At 39.8% G+C, this 23,511-nt stretch overlaps 1 protein-coding gene across 1 annotated transcript in view; it reads right to left on the bottom strand.

Annotated features, from left to right (window-relative positions):
- Window positions 1-1,144: 1,144 nt before the first annotated feature.
- DMGDH (dimethylglycine dehydrogenase) overlaps window positions 1,145-23,511 on the bottom strand; it is a 49,943-nt gene continuing 27,576 nt past the window's right edge. Inside the window, exons 8-16 of the mRNA XM_064176778.1 lie at window positions 21,633-21,802; window positions 20,623-20,776; window positions 19,532-19,697; window positions 16,158-16,288; window positions 14,115-14,332; window positions 13,091-13,248; window positions 11,950-12,009; window positions 3,197-3,331; window positions 1,145-1,457 (exon numbers count right to left, since the gene is read on the bottom strand). Of these exons, the coding sequence (XP_064032848.1) occupies window positions 1,242-1,457; window positions 3,197-3,331; window positions 11,950-12,009; window positions 13,091-13,248; window positions 14,115-14,332; window positions 16,158-16,288; window positions 19,532-19,697; window positions 20,623-20,776; window positions 21,633-21,802 (1,408 nt within the window). The 3' untranslated portion in view covers window positions 1,145-1,241. The remainder of the gene's footprint in view (window positions 1,458-3,196; window positions 3,332-11,949; window positions 12,010-13,090; window positions 13,249-14,114; window positions 14,333-16,157; window positions 16,289-19,531; window positions 19,698-20,622; window positions 20,777-21,632; window positions 21,803-23,511) is intronic.

Here is a 23,511-nt window from a genome sequence, read left to right as displayed (position 1 = left end):
GTATCTCAAGATTTCTGAAGCTGAATTACAGTGATAGCATCCAAAACACTTGGATGGTTGCCACTGATGGTATGGTAGCCACTTGGAGGCTTTTCAAGTCTCCCCAGGATGCTTGCAGGGTGCTGGGGCTGGCATGGTCTCTGACCTGGTCTTGTTCCTTTCTTGGGTGGATGGTGTCCTTTCCAGGGCTCCAGACTCCTCACGGAGGTTCAGAGGTGCGCAGGCAAATACAGGCTCTTGTTAGTAGCAGGAACCTATTCTTTCTCACCATGTAGACTACAGTGAGGTCTCTGCAAGCGAGCTCTCCAGCTAGGAGCAGCTTTTCTCTTTCAGTTCATGCTGGCCATGGGTTTCAGGTAGCTTTCAGCAACGACTCTTGCCTACTGTGTGAAGGCACTGAATGCCTCTCCCTGGTAAATGGAGGTACAGCAAAATTTCCATGTGGACAAGCTTGACACGCTGAAGCTTGTTACACAGCAAAGCTGGTCTAAAACATAGTGAAGCATGGAAATAGCATGACATAGTGAAGTGAGTTGAGGCAGAGGACGTTGCTTACAACTTCACTCATATTTTGTCAATTGTCTGAGTTTGATGGCTCCATTTGGCCACAGAGATTAGCCAATCAGAATGGCACTTTGCCCAAGCTAGCCATATTAGGTGAAGTTAGTCTTGCCTTACTCAAATCTGGGAAAGCACAGGCCATGCATAATCAAGTGTATGCACCTTGTTTACCACAAAAGCAGAATTGGTGGCTCCAGGCCCTTTGTTCTTTTCCCATGTTGCTCCCCAGTCCAACAGAAGGAGGAGGGGAAGCTGGGCGGGGGGGGATCATGCCTGGACAAGCTAGGACACAGACCCATTTTGGCCTTTCACAACAACAAGAAACTGTGAGTGCCAGAGAGGAGGAAGAATTTACTATTGGCTAATACCAACAGCAACTTTCTCCTTTGTATTAATCAGATCTGCTAACCAATGTGGGAACACAAGTCAAAGATCCACTTATTTCCTGCCACTTTCTGCACACAAGTCCTGCTGAGAAAGGGTTGATGAATTTTGCCCAGATCTCTAATGTGAGCAGCCCATACTTCCAGAAGCAAGAGGGTAACACCATTGAATTTCTCACTAGCAGTGAGCATTTTGTCTTTATTGAACAAGAAATCTGAGCAGTTTCATTATCTTAATTTCATGTATATTAATGGTACTATTTCCTATTGTGCAATTTGCTGTATCTTCATCTGTGTTCACATTTTGGGACTTTTGCCCTTCCTTTGAAGGCGTGCTCTTGTTGGTTCAGTCAGCACCAGTGGCTCTTGTATAACAGCTGCTGGGTAATTTTTTCCTAAAAGTTCAACTTCCAATTTCTGTCCAACTTTGCTGAGCTCTGTGGGAACGTATGCAAAAGCCAGACTCTGCTGAGCACTGTAACTGAAACTTCCAGATGTGGTGTTGCCAATAACCTGGGGGGGGGGGGGGGGGGGGGGAAGGGAAACCACAAACATATATCTTTATTTTTAAGATGCAATGACATGATCTTTAAACTAAATAAATAATCATTTCAAAGCAACAACCCACACAACTGCATATCTCATATACTTGTTTTGCTTTGCACACCTCAGTTATCAAGCAAGTTTCAAGTGTGTCATGAAGTGCATAGGTTACACCACCCTGAGACAGAAAGTTTTTGCTCCTTGAGAGATGTATATTCCTATTGTGTTCAATGATATTTTCACCAAAATATACACTACACACATTGCTGCCTTTTAAAGGTTACTGCCTGACTTTTCCAGAGAATCCCAGTCTAAAGAATAAATGATTATAGGCTTGGGCAGACAATAATAATATGTTTATCTAATTCCATTGGTCTGCTGAATATCTTCTATTTTGCTGTACAAGCTTGCTCTTTCTCTCTCTGTCTACCTTCTGCTTGACTTCTGGCTGCTTTCTGTCTCTACTCCTGACCTTGTATGCAGGCAGACCACATTCTGTTTGACTTTTCACAGGCAGGGGGAGGCAGAGACAACGTTTGGCTATGTACAGCCTCTCTGGGATTTGTGTCCAGAGAGGTGGAGAGAGATGAAATATTGTACAAGGGGATATTGTGTTGTTTTTTAACTGTAAAATTATTGAAATTTGCCCTATTTATATTTATTTTTTTTTATGGTTCATAGAATCAACCGGGTTGGAAGAGACCTCCAAGATCATCCAGTCCAACCTAGCACCCAGCCCTAGCCAGTCAACTAGACCATGGCACTAAGTGCCTCATCCAGTCTTTTCTTGAACACCTCCAGGGACAGTGACTCCACCACCTCCCTGGGCAGCCCATTCCAATGGGAAATCACTCTCTCTGGCAAGAACTTCCTCCTAACATCCAGCCTATACCTCGCCTGACACAACTTGAGACTGTGTCCCCTTGTTCTGTTGCTGGTTGCCTAGGAGAAGAGACCAACCCCCACCTAGCTACAGCCTCCCTTCAGGTAGTTGTAGACAGCAATTTAGTCTACTTTTGTAAATATAATTTCTTTTAACTTCCAAAATTCCGAGCAAGTGTGGTAAATGCACTCTGGGGGTAGATTCCCAATTTGTTGGAGTGCAAGTCCAAACCCTCAACATCACATGCATATCTTTGTTATATATATTATAAATATATCTTTGTTATATATATTCATAGAATCATAGAATCAACCAGGTTGGAAGAGACCTCCAAGATCATCCAGTCCAGTCTATCACCCAGCCCTATCCAGTCAACTAGACCATGGCACTAAGTGCCTCATCCAGTCTTCTCTTGAACACTGCCAGGGATGGTGACTCCACCACCTCCCTGGGCAGCCCATTCCAATGGCAAATCAACTGCGAGTGAATGTTTGAACGCATAATCCTAGCTGAAGTGTGGAGGCCCAAACTTCCTGTTGTTCCATTTACTTTATGCAAATACCAAAGGTTTGCTAAGAAAATGGTGAACATGCAGGAGAAAAGAACAGATGACAATACTGTTCCAACTCTAGTTTCTGTGGTTTAATGGCATTCCACAATTCTTTGCAGATAGTTAGCCTTTGCTTCCTAGGAAGCTTTTACCATAGCTTCACATTGATCTGTGTCAATGAAAGAACCATAACACATTCACACCTGAAACACAAAGTTAGATACTGTACAGAGAGAATTAACAATACTTTCTTTTAATGTGTTCTATAGTCCTTACCTTGCCGTTGTGCCACACGCTTTCATTTCCTTCAGGATCAACATCATCTGTTTCCACGGTGAGATACACCAGTCGTCGTTTGAGCCCCTTTTCCTTAATCTGCTTCAATGCTTGCTTCCCTGTAAAGTCTGCTGGCTGGAAAAAAAATAGAAGATAATGATGACACATGGTTATTTTTGCTCTGCAAAAATTTTAGAGATACAAGCATATAGTCTTATCTTAATTTATTTTCCTATCACTTGAGTATCACAAAATATAGATGAAATCAAACCTTTGATAGATACTCTATCTCAGTATTTTTATACTGGTATATTACATCTTGGTAATACTAATATTCACTGTATTAGCTTATCTAGATCTCAATCCTTTAATATCCATTATTCCAAACGTAGTAGAAATATGTATGTAGTGAGATGTGTTTGTTACAAAGACTGCCTGCACAGTTAAAGTTGTGAGCAAGAAGACTCTGTATCATTTCAATTTCTACTGAAAAACTGGAATCCCAATACTCAGGTTTCTAAAGTCCAGGCTCCTCCTCTGTAGGTATACATCTTGGTTTTTTTCATGGCACAATGACTTGTTACTTGCTAGTTTTGTGTCTCTGCTAGGCTCCAGAGCTGGCAATTTGTTCCATATTCCTGATTTAATATTTTTGTTCCCCCCATATGTATAGTTTTATGGGATAAAACTATACATAGTTAGTTTTATCCCATAAGCATGTTAGTTAAAGAACATCACTATCATTTTGAGTTCTCTTTTTCAACTTGGCTAGAAAGATAGAAGTATAGTCTTTTATTTGCAGAAACAGGCCACACAAACGTGTGACAAGAGGGACCATCACTAAGATTCCAAACCCTCAAGGGTATTATAGGACTGTATTTATTGTACATGGTATTACTGAGCTGATTCCACTGAGCTAGCTTGATTCTATGTCCAGGTTCACAGATAGAAGCTTATTTAGGGCACCAGTAGCTGTGAACCCCACTGATGTCACACCATTATCTCCTACATCTTACACACAACTCAGACAACTTCCTTGCTTATCCAGCTGAAACAAAAATAAATTAGAAAAAGAAGTCATAGGAGGAGTGTGTGTGTGGGGAAAGAGTTGTGGTTCTGAACAGAATGCCTCAAAACCCAAGAGAAAGCCCCTTTCGAAGATGCTGACAGTTTGGATTGAGGATAAAATAGTAATAAAGATGGGTATAATTATTTCTAAGAAATGTGCAGGAAATATCGGAGCAGTGGCTTAAAAAAAAAAAAAACAACCCACCTATTCCTTTTGTTCTCTAAAGGTATAGATCAGACAGAAGAAAATATTTTTATTCAATGAACATGCCAGATCCACACCAGCCTGCCTCATTGGCAAGATTGATAACAGCTGTTAGAAGGTCCTCTAGCTTTCCATCCTCTGCTGAAAAAGTTGACTAGCAGTGGCAGCCATTTAGAAGTTGATCTTAAGCCTGAACTACATTCATATGGTGAATGTTTAAAAGAAAAGAAGGGAAATACTGTTGAAGACAGTATTTATCTGCTTTCCCCCAAGTTCCTTACCCCTTCTTCAGTAAAGACTGTGCTCTTTCTGCTCCCTCCTCTTTTCTTTCTTGTATGGAATAGAGCTGGTGCAAAACACAACCTTATACTAGGCTATGGAGTTGGGATGGTAATTGCTGTAATCATTCCTCTCAGAACAGCAGAGATGCAAGTTGGAGAAGTGAAAGAAGGTCAGCTAATGGCAATAAAGTGGAGTTACAGAGGCTGTTGACAGTCAGCCTGTCCAGCACCAAATTGGAGCCCTGCTCTTGGCAGACCTGGACATCAAGTGCCACACGCTCCACTCACTAAACCTGCCCTATCCACACTATACTGGATGTTAGTAGGAATAACTTGCTCTGGTTCCATAAAAACATCTTCCATACCTAACCCAGAGGTTATGTAAGGAAGGCTGGGGAGGGTGTGTGTGTGTGTGTGGGGGGGGGCACAAAAAAACAAATCAAACCAAACAATAAATAATTAAAAAGGGGAAAATCCAAGCAAATAACTACAGGTGGTTATTTTTATGCTTGTCTCTACTCCTTCCTTGCATTCATGTTTTGAAAAGCATAAGGTGCTGTGATGGTTTGGGTGTTCCCCACCCCCCCACCCCCCCCCGACCCCCACTTTAGAAATCACCCAGACTAGACTCAGTCAACTCTGGAAAATATGAATGAAACTATTTATTTACAGCTAGCACAATATACAAGCAGATATTTACAGTATATACAGTCATAGACAGAAATATACAAGCTAAGAAACACAACTCCCCTCCCAGAAACCTGAGTCCCCAGGAGGGGCTCTCAACCACCCCTGCACCTTCCCCCTGCCCCTCTCAACCTTACCCCAGTCCTAAGGAAGAATAGAGGTTCAGCCAAGAGGCTAAGAGGCAAAGGTGGGTTAGGCCAAATGGAAGGTGTGATTAGGGAGTAAGATGTTGCTCAGCCAGAAGCCCAAGCGAGAGTGAGAGAAAATGCAGAGTGCTATCTAATGTTTTCATTTCTTGTTCAGCAAGACTCTGAGGGAAGTCGACATCACCATTGTTTTTCCTTTTACAGCCTGTAATCTAGTTCTTCTCACCAAAACATTCTACCCGGCTTCAAACTAGCACAGGTGCTACCAGAACAAAACACCAGCACTTCACACGGATGATGATACAAATAACTACATATGCTGCAATGTTGCAGGCACCTAGACCCAACATGTACACCTTCTTTTCTGACACTTTCACTATGCTCTCTCTTCCTCTAGCACTGGGTGGTGTTTGTGACCAGACTGAAAATTCTGCTGGTGTTTCCATTTTGGAGAGCACGCTCTCTGCACTTGGGCCAGTTCAAACTGTTTTGGTATTCTTTCTCCAAACTGCATCTGTGGCATGACAAAAAGAAACCCTTTTCCTTTTTAAAAAAAAAAAAAATTGCTTTGTGCTTTCATAAGTCAGAACATATCACCTTAGCCATGATAACAACACAAACAGAATGAGATAGACTAACACAACTGAGAGACACTTCTGGCAGAGTGCCCTGGAGGGAAACAAGTAGTCATGAAACTGCAAGTTTAAACCTGCTTCCAAAAGTTAAACCAAACCAAACAAACAACAACAACAAAACCACCAAACCGCCCAAAAACCCAAAATTGTAGGAACATAGCCTTAGAACCACTCATCCTAGATTTCCATGAGATAACAACTTATGTATTGATGTGTTGGTGATCTGGTCAATATTCAGTGACCGCATCTTGTCATTCACCCATCTGTGCAAAGTTGCTGTAACTTCACAATGAATGCTGAAACAATGAAGTGTGTCTCATGCATGGAGACACAAACAGGAACAAGCAGGCAGGGAAGTGAGCATGAAACAAAGGAGAAGGTAAAACAAATAAAACAACACCACCACCTAAAACAACGCTCCTCAGCAAACAAAATAGCCAAAGCAAACCAACCAACCCAAACCAAACCCCAATCAACCAACCAATAACCCCAATGCAAGAATTGATAGATTAGACCTAAGAAAACATGAAATATTCTTGGTACTGCAAAATCTGTTAAGAAGCTTGGAATGGAGAATAAAGAACCTGCCTTAGTAAACAAACAGGGCTGCAACAAATCATAGAATCATAGAATCAACCAGGTTGGAAGAGACCTCCAAGATCATCCAGTCCAACCTAGCACCCAGCCCTATCCAGTCAACTAGACCATGGCACCAAGTGCCTCATCCAGGCTTTTCTTGAAGACCCCCAGGGACGGTGCCTCCACCACCTCCCTGGGCAGCCCATTCCAATGCCAATCACTCTCTCTGCGAAGAACTTCCTCCTAACATCCAGCCTATACCTCCCCTGGCACAACTTGAGACTGTGTCCCCTTGTTCTGTTGCTGGGTGCCTGGGAGAAGAGGCCAACCCCCACCTGGCTACAATGCCCCTGCAGGTAGTTGTAGACAGCAATGAGGTCACCCCTGAGCCTCCTCTTCTCCAGCCTAAACAACCCCAGCTCCCTCAGCCTCTCCTCATAGAGTTTGTGCTCCAGGCCCCTCACCAGCTTCGTTGCCCTTCTCTGGACATGTTCCAGCACCTCAACACTAGCTCTGAAAAATGGCATTTCCCGCTAGAGGAAACGAATGCTAAATCTTAGCTAGGCACTCGGATCCCGCCTGGAAGAGTGAATTCGTCCCAAAGAGTTTCCCACCTCCTGCCTCTTTCTCTTCCCGGATCGCCGTGAGGTGCTGCTGCGGAAGAATGACCAGCAGATGGCAGTCTTGCACAGGGCAAAACAAGTCCCAGACCCGCAACCCACGAACCTGCGGGCTTCTGCGCTTGGAGGCTTTTGATGACTGTCGGCACTACGGGATTTGCACGGAGAACCTTTCTGAGAGGGTCATTTCTGCGGCCGACTCAAACTCACGTGGAAGTTTATCACTGTAAAGTCTAACGTTTGACTGAGACTTCTGATCCATTTTGGTCAGGATTAAAATAAGTTGTTTTAAGAGTATTGAATTAAGCTAGAAGTAGCCAGACACTCTGGAAGATCAAGATCACAGTATCACAGTATTATCAGGGTTGGAAGAGACCTCACAGATCATCAAGTCCAACCCTTTACCGCAGAGCTCAAGGCTAGACCATGGCACCAAGTGCCACGTCCAATCCTGCCTTGAACAGCCCCAGGGGCGGCGACTCCACCACCTCCCTGGGCAGCCCATTCCAGTGTCCACACCAGGAGGTTTTTAAAGACATAGCCAGCTTCTGAAGTAAGGATTTTTTTTTCCCCCCTGTATGTCCATAGTAAATATAATGATTGCTGATAATTTTAAAGTGTAGTAAGACAACATTTTCTAACACAAGGATAGCAAATCATCAGAACAGGCTGCCCAGAAAGCCTGGGGTGAGATGTTCGTGACTCAGAGGCCTTTCTAATTTCACACATGAAAATTTTACACACATGGCAAGGTAGCACAAATGTAGGTGATTCTGTCACAGAACAAAGGTCTGGAGTAAACTGAAATCTGGTCATTGCTTAACTTCCTCTGTGATAAGGTATGAAAAACATCCATTTAAGTTTAATGTAGGGTTCCGAAAAGTAAAACGTTTTTAAAGTTGTGCCTCTGACAATTTGAATTTGAGAAAACATAAATGAGCAGCACTATTAAAACCATACTCTGCCGTGTGGAAAAAACATACTTCTTTTCCTCTTTAAAGACACAGTGGATTTCTTGACACAAAGACCATTTGGACTCCATGAGTTACTTAGTAGCAGAGTGCTTATTCAAGGGATCAGCCTATCTGACAACTTATCTAACTTACTAAACATAATTGAGCAACCAAAAGAAAGATAACGGGCTGGGGGGGGGGGGAGGCACCCATCCAAAAAAAAGAACATATTTTATTGTAAATTCATAGAACATGGTATAGTTTGAATTAGAAATTAGACCTGTTACTGTCCTCCCAAACAGATTTATTCAGTGACCATCCTGCTCACCTGTGCCAAGAAGCAACTAATACAAAGGTTAGACAAAAATAGGAGTATCAAGCAGTGCTTAGAGGTAATGCCTAAAACAAACAAACAAACAAAAAATCTCTTCATTCTTACTGATAAAATGAAATCTGCAGCAAAAATCTTGAGGAAACAGAGTCTGCTTGTTGTCATGCTATAATTTAATAGGCTCTGGGTAAAAGAAGACCTGTCAACTTAATTTAAGAGTGTTTCCTATTACTCATCACAAAAAAAAAATACTAGTCTGCATGTATTTAAAAATGATGTCTACACTGAAGTATGTCATTACACAGATATAACAGGACTTTATTGGGAAATTACATCCCTTTATATTTATTCTCCAGATATTTGATTGTCCTTCCACAGAAAATGAAACACTTTTTAATTGTATTACATTTATTGAGATTTGGTTGTTCATTCACTTTAATCAGTGAATGTTAAAGTTCATTCACTTTAATTAGCATGCAGTTTGGTTTCCACTTGCACAGAAATTGGCACTTTTTCTGAAGCTGGGGATGTATACTTAAAGGAATAGTCCTTGTCAGGAACCAAGCAGACCAAAATGTCAAACAGAAATATTTAGGTTTCTGACGCTTTTAGGTTTTATCTTGTTTACTCCTTTTATGGGAAGAGTCACCCTAAAAATAGGAACAGATTATAGCAGAGTGTTTTGCCTCTCTTCAGCTGTGGGCATCTGTGAGGAATGCCAAAGTCTATGCCATGCCAAACGGATACCAAAACCAGAGGCATGGAATTGAGACTCCCAGGCCCAAACTGCCAAGAAGTAGAGTAAATAATCTCATATTGCACTTCATGCTACACTGTTCAGACTGTTTCCAATATCTGAATTAGCTCAGGTGCCACTGCAGTGTCAACATAGAGTCACAACTGCCCTGATTTGAGTCAATAAACAAACATGGATTATTTCCTTTTTCACATTAGTTCAGCAGAACTGGCAAATGTTTTAGGCTGAGATCCTGCTTCTGTACTGGAGATTCATTTTATGCCCATTCACATACAATGTGAGCATCTGCTCTGGAGAGCTGTTCCAACCCTGCATTTCAATCATGCAGAAGAGCGTGTACAGTGACAATTAAGAGCACCTTACCACCTTCACATGTTCTGCACAGGCATCTGGGCAAGGAGCAGCTTTCCCTGCTAATGGCTATTTTCCTGCTTATACTCATTAAAAAATCAACCAAACAACAACAACAACAACAAAAAGAAACCCATATTTATCAAATGAAGTAGAAAGATAAATTAGTGATAGTAGCATTGTTTGTAATGGCATTCCTCTGTGACCCTGCTAATGCTTTCCTCAAGATAAACAAAGACCTTGGTGAGCAAATATTAATCATAGAATCAACTAGGTTGGAAGAGACCTCCAAGATCATCCAGGCCAACCTAGCACCCAGCCCTAGCCAGTCAACTAGACCATGGCACTAAGTGCCTCATCCAGTCTTTTCTTGAAGACCTCCAGGGACGGTGCCTTCACCACCTCCCTGGGCAGCCCATTCCAATGGCAAATCACTCTCTCTGTGAAGAACTTCCTCCTAACATCCAGCCTATACCTACACAACTTGAGACTGTGTCCCCTTGTTCTATTGCTGGTTACCTGGGAGAAGAGGCCACCCTCCACCTGGCTACAATGTCCCTTCAGGTAGTTGTAGACAGTAATAAGATCACCCCTGAGCCTATTTCCCTTGCATATGTTACTTATTCTGATAAGGACAAATATACTTCCCAATGGAGACAACTGTAACTGCCACTGATATCACCAAAAGCACCTCACCTCAACCCTGCGTAGGGTGAAGAACTTAAACATCTATAGACAGGTTAGCAGCTGGATGGGAAAAGTATCTTCCTAGGTTTGCCCTCTTGTTTCATAAAGAGAAAAAACTTTTTTTTAAATGTTTAGCATGCCTCCATAATTCTTGCCTACCCAAAGTTCAACATCTGTTGTTTGTTTGAAGCTGTAGTTTACATTTTGTGATGCTTTCTATCAGCTCTACAGTGCCTTCACAGAACATGCCAAAAAATATCACATTATCTGATTTATTACCATTTCAGGTATAAAGAGAACATAAATAAGAACAGGGCTTGTCCCTGTATCACATTACATCACTATAAAGACTAAATGTTTCAAAAACATAATTTTTCCTCATTGATGTCACTTTATATAAAATGTTGGCATATTATTTTAGAGATTAAAAAAAGAAAAGAGGTAAAGAAATTAAGTCAGAAATAGTCCCTTTTTTAGGGCACCTGACTTGAAACATCTAGGACTTGAATTTAAGCATTAGAAACTTCACATCTACTGTGCAGGCTTTTTGTTGATGGGCTAACTGGTAGCAACAGGTGGCATTAGAGCTGTACAGGAAAATATTTCACCAGGTTTCATGGAAAGGTCCCTAATTTGACAGAGTTTAGACATTTGGTTTGGGATTCATTTGAAGTGAAAAAAGAGAACTACGAGCAATTTCTGTATCTGTTAGACTATAAGAGAATTCTGTTTGCTAAAACATTATTATATATGAAAATTAAGAAGCCAGTAAAGGAAGATAGAATAACACATTCTCTATTTTCCTAGCTGCAGATTTAAATGCAACTAGTTCCATTCTCTAGACTTCAGAGTACATGGGAGCAAGTTGGGATCAGAGGACCTCTTGAGAAATTCTACAAACAATCCTTTTTTTTTTTTTAACCAAAATATTAGTTTTACTAATAATTGACTTATATTAAAGTCAAGTAATGACATGTTTGTAGTAAGTCAAGTAAAGACAAGTAATGACAAATGAACAACAGTTCATCAGTTCTTACAAAAAGTGTTTGGGTTTTTTTCCAGTGATTGCTGCAGAAGAGTGGTAGCCAAGGAAAACAACTCTACAGACAAAGATCTTTTAACATGAATAAGCAGGTAACACATTTTCACAATATGTACAGGCTTGTTCAGCTTGCATATAGGTACTCTGTTTACAAAGTCCAATTCAAAATTATCTATGAAAATAAATCACAGTTATTTTTCTTGTTGATAACATTTAGCACTTACAATTTCCTGATCTAATGTTTAGCAAGAAACATGGAAAAATATGAAACTCTTTAAATAAATCAGTATTTATAAAGTACTTATTCTTGCAGTTGCTTTTTCTAAACCTATTTTATTTTACAGATAATAACATTTTTCTTTTGAAATAACCTTGGATATCACAGAACGCTTTGAAAACACTAAGACATACCTTGTTCAGCCTTACAAAGTATTCCAGTCCAGCTTCCAAGGGATTAGTGTCACAGTTCATCTGTTGAAAAATACAGATTCACGCTACATACATGATGGATCATCACAGCTTTGGGGTTAGGGGGTTTAATTGTGCTAAGCATCCTATTTGTTCCAGTATCAATGTCTTCTACATTACACATGTGCAGCTTTTATTTGGATGCACTGTAAGCTTCCACTATCCCAGTAATTTCACTGGAACTATCTATAAGTCTGCCTAACATATAGATAGGTCAATAATTCATCTAGGTTTCAATACACAAAGTAAACATATTTATGTAAGAAACAGGATTTTTCACCGAAGCAGAATGGAGCCTGTAGCAGATTGAGTAACTGGGCTATGTACATTTATTGCAACACAACAGAATGTCTGCTGTGAGAGAGGACATTGTGTAGCTGGAGAGTAAAAAAAAAAAAAAGCAAAGCCAATTTTATTCACCACCTTTCCATTAGGTGTAGAGCAGCATTTGAAGTGAAAATTAAAAGAATTACTACAAGAAAAAAAAAAAAAAGAAAAGAAAAAAAAAAGCACCCCTAAATAGCCACTATTTCACCTTCTTGAGTTCCTTAGTTTCTAAAGGAATTAGGAAAAAAAATCAAGTAATCAGAAATTAACCTGATTCTTCCTGAATTCTTTGAGTGCCCTGAGTAGGTCTCTAGTGTGAGTGAAAAAATTCAGCAGAAACCAGCTAACAGGAAATGAAATTGTTCAAAATACAGTCTTAAGTAAGAATAACTGGCCTCTCACGACATTTACTACAGAAATAAAACATTTTCAGGATTTACCAGCCGAACCTTTGATTTCAAAACACTAGAGCTCAGCAAAACCCATATGATTTTGTTATATACAAGAGGGAAAACATTAGTGAATCAAAAGAAAAGGCTATTTGCCAGGAGTGCAATGAAGTGTACTAGTTATTTCTGTTTAGAACATACACTGATCAGAGTTATAGCAGCTTTTCAAATAAATGTTATTTTCATGCTAAATTAAGAAATGGGAATAAATAGCCTATGTGTTAACTCTGACTGAAAGCTGTACAGTCACAGTGCTTCATAATGTCATAGTAAATAGAGATAAGTATAAAGAAGTTGTATTTCCTGACCTCTGCCCCCCAGGCTCGGAAACCCTTTTCCAGCCTTAAGGCATTCAGAGCATATGTTCCAAAGTTGTCAATTCCCTCTTTTTGGCCAGCTTCCATGATTGCACTGTAAAGAGCTACAGTATCTTCTTTTTTATGATAGAGCTCCCAGCCCAATTCACCTATTAGACAATAAAGATCAGTGTTTTCATGAGGTTATCAATGAAACAATCCTAATAAATACAGTCCTTGGTGGAGATCAATGCTCCAAGTGTTGATTCACATTTTAAGGTCAATTCTGATACCATATAGCAAGACCAATTCTCTGAAATAACCTCCAGAAGACTTATGTCCAAGATCTTAAGCAATGGCACTACTATTCTAATTTAATGTTAACTGAAATCTGGGTGGAAAATCAGAATAAGCAATAATAAAAGGACATATGATGAAATTACAATGAGAGATGAAGCTTAAGGGCATTGCAAACAGATATGACATGACAAGTGAATGGCAAATGTAACCAAGTGTAAATAAGCTGAAAGTGATTGTATTGTATTTAGTACAACAGAAATACAATCTAAATTACAATTACTTCAGCTGCTTTGGAATGCTCTGAGTTCAGTCTGCTGCAGTAGAGATGGGCATAAAAAGAAGTAAAAAATTAAAAGTAAATACTCAGCACTAAAGTGTTACATTTTCAAGGCACTCAACAAACACTAGTATATGGTAATCCAAAACCAATTCTTGACGTTGGTTTTGCAGCAAATAACACAGAGGTTATCAGAACTGGCCTTTTGTTCTGTAAAATAAATATTTACACTATAAGGTATTCTAGAGAAAAAAAGTTTTGGAAAACTCAGCACAGACCCTGACCATATCACATTTGAAAATCAGTGTACTGCATTTCCTCATACATATATACATAAAATTGCAATGAACCTTTTGCTTCTGAATACATGACGAGATGTAGTTTTCAACATAACTTTAGTTACAGTTATTACCTTAGTCATTGTCTCTTTCCTTAAGAATTCTCTTCTCTATTCCTTACCTGTGTATGATATTCTAATGGCAGTGACAGCAATATCAGAAAGTTTCAGGTGTCTAGACTGGAGAAACTTAAATGAACCATCACTCAGATCCTCATTTGTTAACTTCTGGAGGACCTGTCGTGCATATGGACCTGCTACACCAAGGACTCCTGTTTCATCTGTGATGTTTTCTATTTCAACTTTGTATCCACCTCTCATTACCTCCTCTTCTATCCATCTGCACATGAAACACAACATTGATATTATTTTTTTAAAAGAGAAATAACTGGTTAAGATAAAATTTTAAAAGTAATATTTTTTTTTTTTTTGGTTAGTGTTCATCCTCACAGCAGCTCCTAGTCCCACACCTTCTCAAAACCAATGGACATGTTTGATACATTAAATAGTTAAATGCATCACTGTTGTTAAACAGCATTTTCTGGGCATGCAGAGTACAGCCAGGAAAGGACAAAATTGCAATGGGTGGAACAGTATTTTCAAAATAAGAGATTCTCAGAAGTAAGAAAAATAACTGATCTTGTGGGACTGAACATGGATTTGCCTTTGGATGCAGAAAGCAGCAAAACAACAAAAAGAGCAAGGAATAAACACAATGAATGCAAAAGATCTCCAAATAAGTTCCTGTGTCAACAGAAATGTACACACAAGTTTGTTCCTCCCTGACTAACTTATAAGTATATTTTAACATCTAAACAAAGTACTACTTTGTAAAGCACTGTTAGAATATGTCAAGCACAGGGGAGCACCAAACAGGACAGAAGTAAATCCAGTTCTGCCATTTTGTTCCCAAATGTGCCAATGGTCCGACTGATTCCCAAGGGACTGTTACGGAACAGTACTTTATTCACTGTGTGTTGGGGTAGCAGATTTCAACCTTTTATGACTTGATTAATTTTCAATAACTGATTCGCCTGGTGAGACCACATCTGGAATACTGTGTCCAGTTTTGGGCTACCCAGTTCAAGAGAGATAGGGGTCTGCTGGAGACAGTCCAGAGCCATGAAAATGATTAAGGGTTCTTGACCACCTCCCCTACAAAGAGAGACTGTGAGCCCTGGGGCTGTTTAATCTGCAGAAGAGAAGACTGAGAGGAAATCTGATCAATGTATGCATTATCTGAGGGGTGGGTGTCAAGTGGATGGAGCAAATCTCCTTTGGCTGGTCAGCAGCAGGTCAGCAGCAATAAGACAAGGAGCAATGGCTACAAATTGGAACATAGAAGGCTTCATCTCAACATGAGGAGAAACCTCTCCACAGTAAGGGTGATGGAGCACTGAAACAGGCTGCTCAGAGAGGTTGTGGAGTCTCCTTTCAAAACTCACCTGGATGCACTCCAGTGAGAACTACCCTAGGTGATCCCACCTTGGCAGGGAGATTGGACTCAATGATCTCTGGAGGTCCCTTCCAACCTCTATATTTCTGTGATTCTGTGATCTCCCATATGAAACACTGTTTTTCTCAGCATGTACTTATAGCTGCTAATATCAATAGAAATATCACTTCCAATGCTAATTTGTGCAAAGCATTTTAATGAAGTCATCCTGCAACTGTTTATACTTCCTTTATTTCTGTGGTTTCACTTTTTGACCTCAGAGACCAAGGCATTATCTGCACTACCTATCCGTATTGGCCAGGTCAGTGCCTTCGAGTTCATCCATGTTTAAAGCCAATTTTCTTCTTTGCGTAAGACAAAATACAGAAAGGAACAACCATGCTGTCCGTGTTCCATTGTACAATGCCAAACACAAATAGGCTCAACAACGAAACAAGAACTGCCCCATTAAAGCCTATTACATAACTATCAGTGAATTCTCCATTATTTTTTTTTCCACATCCACAATAATCCAATGTGCAACCTGCTTATACTTCAGGTTTCAGGTCAGTTGAGTTTCTAAGAAACCAAAATCATTAAGTAAGTAGAATTCTTGTGAACTCAGGGACAGGTTTATTAAGTAATTAAGAATTTGTCACAGAGCATAAAAGTTTCTACTGTAATGTGACTGTACAGTACTATGTACTTACTGTATCAAAAATAAACTAACCTCAGATCATGGAGTTCCGATCCTGACCCAGTTACAAGCATAAACTCTGCGGGATGCAGTTGAGAGACTGTTAGCTCAGCATAAACTTTTCCTCTTGGTGTTAACATATGGCTTATATTTGTGGAACCCACCTACAGAGTAAAACATGTGATTATTTACAACGAAAAACAAAACTTTGGAATTCTGAAACATGAAATGCAAACATGCCTTCGCTTCAGAAAACAAATGTTTTACATCTGTTCTGCTATATAATAGGAGCAGACCAACACACAACTGGCCAAGCTTCAGCTTTACAGTGGAAACTGCAAATTTTTATTTGCAGAAAATGTTGACATTTTTAAATCAATCAAGACCTTTGCAAATATTTGTCAATTGCGTTAGACAATGTGTTCTTAGGCTGCTTTTGATTTAAGAATGCAGTTCCAATGTAAATTCAATCAACTTTAGCTTGCTCTCTTAATGGAACAAAAAAATCCTATGTGTGTTACTGATATAAATATTCCTTTTCCAACATGTGAACGAGGCTTTCAGATCTCAAAAGAATAACGCATACTTTGTCCCTTACTTTAGAGGAGGAAATCCCTGGGGCAGTTCAAGGCAAGGTTGGATGTGGCACTTGGTGCCATGGTCTAGCCTTGGGCACTGTGGTAAAGGGTTGGACTTGATGATCTGTGAGGTCTCTTCCAACCTTGGTGATACTGTGATACTGTGATACTGTGAAATACTGAGTTGGCTTCTGCTTTGTGGCACTGGTTTATGTATGCTTTATGTTTTATGCAGTTGCTGACTGTGAATCTGTATCTCTGTACATTTTAATCCGCCTCCCCAGAGGCAGAATTTCAAGTAACAGTTACTTGGTTATGACCATAAGATATATAAATATTCATACAGGTATCATTCATAGAAGCATAAATATTAATGTGGCATAGTGTTGCACTGATCTGGTTCCAGAGGCAGAACTTAGTCTCTCTCTCCTACTTCATTCTGCTCTCACAAGGACCTATTCAATCACTCAGTGCCCAGATTCTGGACAATGAATAGGAAAAAGGAAAAATATTGCAGATACTAATATTCTCTCACAAGGTTGTATTACATTAATACAGGTACTGGCATACTACAGGCACAGAGTTGAAATTTTAGGACAGGGGTCCACAAACTTTTTAAACAGGGGGTTGGTTCGCTGTCCCTCAGACACTGTCAGGGGCTGGACTATAGTTTGTCGGGAGTTGGACTACAGTTTGCTTCCAGCCCAGTAGTGTCGGGGTCCAGACTATAGTTTGGTTCCAGCCCAGTAGTGACGGGGTCCAGACTATAGTTTGGTTCCAGCTCAGTAGTGATGGGGTCCAGACTATAGTTTGGTTCCAGCCCAGTAGTGTCGGGGTCCAGACTACAGTTTGGTTCCAGCCCAGTAGTGATGGGGTCCAGACTATAGTTTGGTTCCAGCCCAGTAGTGTCGGGGTCCAGACTATAGTTTGGTTCCAGCCCAGTAGTGATGGGGTCCAGACTATAGTCTGATTCCAGCCCAGTAGTGTCGGGGTCCAGACTATAGTTTGGTTCCAGCCCAGTCCCGGCAGCTGCCTGGGAGGATGGTGAGCGGATTAAGCGGCAAGAAGTGGCTGCTTGGTTTCCCCCCAGCCCCCGGCAGAGGGGTCTGTAAATACCGGCAGGCCAGATTGAGGGCACTGGGTAGCCATATCCAGCCTGTGGGCAATAGTTTGAAGACCCCTGTTTTAGGATCTCGTGCCTGTCACAGTCAATCTGGTTGTGACAGGAATGTATCTCCAGTATCTCCACTCAATTATTTTATGATGCAGGCAAACATCAACAATATCAAAAATCAGATGGATTAAATAACTGGTAGCTGTGAATGCTGGGTTTTTAAGTGGACTCATAAGCTATTTGTTTTACTTTTGTCATCTATCTTTCTTTTTTCCTCTTCATAACACTGATTAAACTCCATAGAACACAATCACTTTGTTCTCATAATTTCCTACTTAATCTTGGTTTCTCTCCATCACATAAGTATCCATGCCCACTGATGACACAATTACCTTACCTCTAGCCCAATCTAGAAAGAAGGCAAAGTGTTTTTTAATTGCTGTGACATACTTTTTGGTGCTATGACAAAAAAAAAAAAAAAAGGGACAGACTACATGGCAATTCAGGGTCTTCTTTCTCCTAAACCTACAGGATACCATTCTTGTGTACAGCTTTCCCTTTCAGTTGTCTCTGACCTCTGAGAAGTTAGCTAACTTCATAATTACAGCCTCAGTTTACTATTTCCTTATACTTCCTCCATCTGGTGTCTGAAGCAGCTAAAACCATCATCTACAGGAAAAAAAAAAAAATTAAATGAGCAAACCCTGTTTTTCTAGCAGGCCAGAAAGACACAACCTTCTTGCTGGATGTTTATCTCTGCAGTCAAAGACACTGCATGAGAACGTTTTGGACAAGCAGGAACATGAAAGGACTCAGGGAGCACTTCTGTCAGCTGAGGACCAAGAATAAGAAACCTGGAGTAGTTTGTAACAGTATGTCAGTTTTGAACACAAAGTCAAGTTCTGAGGATTTGTGAGAAGCCACACTTGTGGACAAGTGTGAGCTGAAAGCTGAATATACTGACCATTTGCATCTCTGCCTGCTTCAGGCAGCCAGCTGTAAGACAGAGTTACTGTGAGGGGAACAAGCATAGGTCATACTTGAAAAAAAATAAAGTGAAAAAATCAAACCACAACAAAACTGCTCCCTTGGGTATCCAGGAAGGATTGGTCGTTCAGCTGTGGTCAGGCAAGAGCACCTTCTGTTGTTCTATTCTGTTGCCTCAAGCTGCCACAGTACAACAGCACAGGGAAAGACAGGCAGTTGCCAAGCTACTCTAGTATTTACTACTGTAAAACAATTCCAGGTGAGAGTCATTTGGTCTTCTTTAGACAAAGATTTGAAACACAGGAGGTTCTGACTGAATGTAAGGAAACATCTTCTACTGTAAAGTTGGCTAAGCAGAGGAAGAGGTTACCCAAAGAGATAGTAGAGTCTTCATCCTTGGAGATGGACATATGGACATAATTAATCATAGTCAATGAGCTCCAGGTGAAATGCTTGAACAAGATGACCTACAGAGGTCTCTTTCCAACCTCAACCATTCTCTGATTCAATTTTCTGTGTCAAAATGCACCTTTACTTGTTGTTACTCTTGTATAAACTCCACTGTTTGTGGTCTTAATAGAGTGAATTACATCTCCTGACAAAGCAACCTCTCTAAAGGACCTGAGTGTTTGGCATTTGAAAGCAATATTATGCTTCACTTTCAATTTCTGAAACACATCTTGCTTGTCTAAGTCCTGCATTAGAACAGTTGTCACTGTCCCATTTACCTTTGGAACAACATTTGCAAATAGATGATCCAGCAGCTTAACAGAATCTGTGCCTCTTACTTTAAACTTGCCAAATGGGGACAGGTCAATCACACCGACTTTCTCCATAACCTGTTTATACTCACGACTCACAGGATCAAACCAGTTTGTGCGCCGAAAACTGGGTCTGAAACAGAGCATTTACACACATAAAACACTATTTAGACTTTTTTTGTGCTGTTTCCAGCAGAAAAGTACTCTTCAGGTTCTTCAGTTTAATAATAATGCAACACATATATTCTTCTAATTGTAGGTAGCTTACCCAACATTTTCCTTGGTCTAACATATCTTAATTATTACAGTTCTTTAACAACAGAGAGAACTATTTTATCAACCACCTTGTATGGCAAACTGTGAACTGTTCAAACGTTAGAAGAAGTAGTAGTCTGTCGAGTGTAAATTTACAGCATTTGTGATGAGTAATTTATTTCAGCTTAAGGTGTCAAAGGCTTTTTTTTCTGAACCAAAATGTGCCTCTCTATTCCTTAACAAGTCTCACTTACATTTGAATTCCAGTACCTCTGTGAAACAAAAACATTTATTTGCCCCCTGGTGCAAGCAGGCAATTGGGTGGACAGGTACAGAGGGGAAAAAAAAACAACAAACAAATGAATGAATGAATGAATGAATGAATAAAAGAAGGGAGGAATGGGCTTCTCTTCTGAGAATTATACAGAGAGGAATGGGCTTTTTCATGAAACATTATTATTATTTGATCAGCAGCACAGAATAAAAAGGGAGAAAAAGCCACAAATTTACAATGAACAAATTCTTTTGCTATCTCTCCTTTGAGCTAGACTTCTGTACGGTTCCCTAAACCTAGGAGGAGAGTTACATGACACCTCGATGTGTATTTTGAAATGTCTGCCTGATTAGAATGAAATGGATTCTAAACTATGGAAAATCCAAGAACGGAGTATCTACTTAATAGACACCTTGAGCTGAAATTAATAATAAATGTATGTTTCTCATTAAAAGTTAAGTCATCTGACCCTTGCTATCATGACAATTTATCTTGGGAGAAAGGATAAAAAAAGTAATATTTCATTCACTTGTATCCAGTCTCATCTCCAGGTTTGTAGAACCAATGAGGTTGCTCCCATCCTGCATGAAAGCCCATTGAACATTCTGACTTCAGCAAATCATACAGGCCACTGGTTCTCTCTGTTGGTCTTCCAGCAAATCTTTCTTCTTTAGGGTAACCAACTAGAGGTGGGGGGGGGAAAGCCCAAATCAAAACCCATGGCATATCAAAAGATTATCATCAAGACAGAGCACATACATAAGCAGAGAAACCTAGAGGTAGGCTTTGATGGAACACATTGTGGTGGGTTGAAATTACCCCCAAAATAAAACCACTAGACTAACTCAGAAGGTTTAGAAGCAAAACGAAGCTATGTTTATTTAAAAATTTATACTGCCAGGGATGGCTTCTCCATTTCACACACACAGTATCACCAAGGTTGGAAGAGACCTCACAGGTCATCAAGTCCAACCCTTTACCACAGAGCCCAAGGCTAGACCATGGCACCAAGTGCCACGTCCAACCTTGCCTTCTAAAAGCATAAAATACAATGTGTATGTACAAAATACACCTACATACATTTACAATTATTTGCAATTCAGAAATAACACAAAGACCCCCTCAAATTGCCCCCTCCCCTACCTCTCTGGACAAGGAAACAAGAGAATAGCTCTCCACTGAGAGAGAAAACAGAAAAGGCCCCAGTGTTGCTATGTACTTAGCTGTAACAAGAGTCTCAGTCAAGGTCAGGGAAGCCATGCAAAAAAACCACCAGCCAGCAGCAACCAGAGTGAAGAAGAGGAATGGAAGGAAGAATAGTTTGTGCAGTACACTTTATCCTAATCTAGCAAGCAAATGGAATGATAAAGACTTATAATTATTTTTCTTTTGTATCCAATCCCCTCTTTTATTTACTTTTTATTCAAATATGTCCAGAAAGTTCCTATTTCTTGTTTTAGAACCAGGCTAGAGGGCTAGTTTTAAACCAACACAGACAGTTTCAAGACATAAAACCATATCCTCAAAATGCTTTCTTACCAATGTTATTAAAACCATAAGACTCTCTTGCTTTGGCTGCAGTGAATTCTGTGGTCGTCCACTTTCCATAGCGGTTGGGATCTAATTCTATCAGGTCAAATGGAGGTTCCCCTTCAAGGATCCAGTCACTGAGGTATTTTCCTATGCCACCAGCATGTATAATACCATATCTTTAAAAAAAAAAAAACAACAAACAACCCCAAAAAAAGTACAAGTTTTTTGTTGTTGTTGTTAAAAACCAGTACTATCACATACTACTAACACATCCCTAAAGCATTTAAAAATATTCCCTGGTTTTGTCTGTTTGTTCTGTTTTGTCTTGATTTCCAACTTTACATACTTTACTGACAGGTATTTCTACTGCCTCACTGCAAGCAGCAGAAATCCACTGTTAATGCACATCAGTTGCAGTGCTTGAAATCAGAGCAAGCTCTTTCTTTCTCTAAAGTTCAGAACTTAACACTCTTTTTTTCCAGGGACAAAGAAGGTACTGAAACCTCTGATATCCATTGAATAAAATTTCTAGTCATAAAATACTACTTCTTTTTCAATCGAGTTTGATTAAACCCGACTCAGATTTGATAATCTGCTTGAGAGCACTTACAGAGTATGTTACAGTGACAAAACAACAGCAGTAAAAATCAGAGCACAATGCTATTGAGATAGCTTTAAAGAAGCTGAATTATCATCAGTCCAGAGAAAATCAGGGAATGTAGAGAAAGTGGAGATAAAATTAGACAGTTTGTTTCCAGTGGTGCCAGAGTTTGAGAACTGTGTTTTCTAACCTGATTTATCTTCTCTGTTCTCTACTACACCTACAAAGAGAACTGGTTTCAAACAAATTATGCTAACAAAATAAACTTATAGAAACCTTCTCCTACTAGTCTGTAACAAAACCCTGTCCTGTGTGAAGGATTAGACTGCAGGGAAGATCTCTTGTTAGAAACCTTACATTTAAAAACCCCATACCAGGCAGCAAAGGTTAATGTTCAAAAGTTATGAACTGATAAATTCAAGGTTTCCTTACTTAATCATTTTGTGTTTAACTCTAACTTTCAAAATCCTTGACATCTTGGCAATCACAGGAAAAAAGCTGTGTGTGAAATGTGCTCCTGCATGGTACCTGGACTGGACAACACTGGACAACTGGGGACAAGGATCTTTGTTGCGCTGCATTATGTGTGTCACTACTCAGTCTACACCTCAGATTTCACACTGAAGCATTTCATGACAAATAACTATTTATACTAAATGTTTTTAAACCTTCTGTTTTAATATCTCTGTGAATTAGTTTGCATTGTCTCAAGAAAAAATAAAAAGTCAAAATTACTTTGTTTTTAGGGAAAATGTGAGAAGAAATTCTTAGTTATTTTTTAAATGCTCCAATGAGCACAACAGAAAAATCCACAAAGGAATAGTTACATCTGTCCAAAATCAAGTTTAGATTAGCAGATAGACATTAAGTCACAGATACTCACACTGGATAGTGAAGCTACAACAAACTTGTACTGCTGCTCATTGAGTGTGCATTCTGAATTCTATGTCCTTGGTTAAATAGGCACAGATCATCTTTATGGAGAATAGTTATGTAATAATTTAATTCTAATGCATATATGTAAGAGGAGTTCACTGAGATTATACAGACAACTTAGTTCTAGCACTTTTAGAGAGCCTGACTTTCTAATATTCATGAGAATACACTTACACACTGGGGTTTTAGCTGTAAATTATTTATTTAAACAGAACAGAAGCTGATCATGTGAAGTAGTTCTGCCAAACACACTTCTCAAGGCTGTTCAGCCCAACTCTTCAGACTATAAACACAAACTTCTATTACCATAGCTGGTGGAATACATGAGTGCCACTCTGCAAGTACTAC

This window comes from Pogoniulus pusillus, chromosome Z (genome assembly GCF_015220805.1).
Source record: "Pogoniulus pusillus isolate bPogPus1 chromosome Z, bPogPus1.pri, whole genome shotgun sequence".
Classification (NCBI taxonomy): domain Eukaryota; kingdom Metazoa; phylum Chordata; class Aves; order Piciformes; family Lybiidae; genus Pogoniulus; species Pogoniulus pusillus.
Note: the sequence above shows the minus strand (reverse complement) of the source record. Positions and strands in the feature narration are given on the sequence as shown.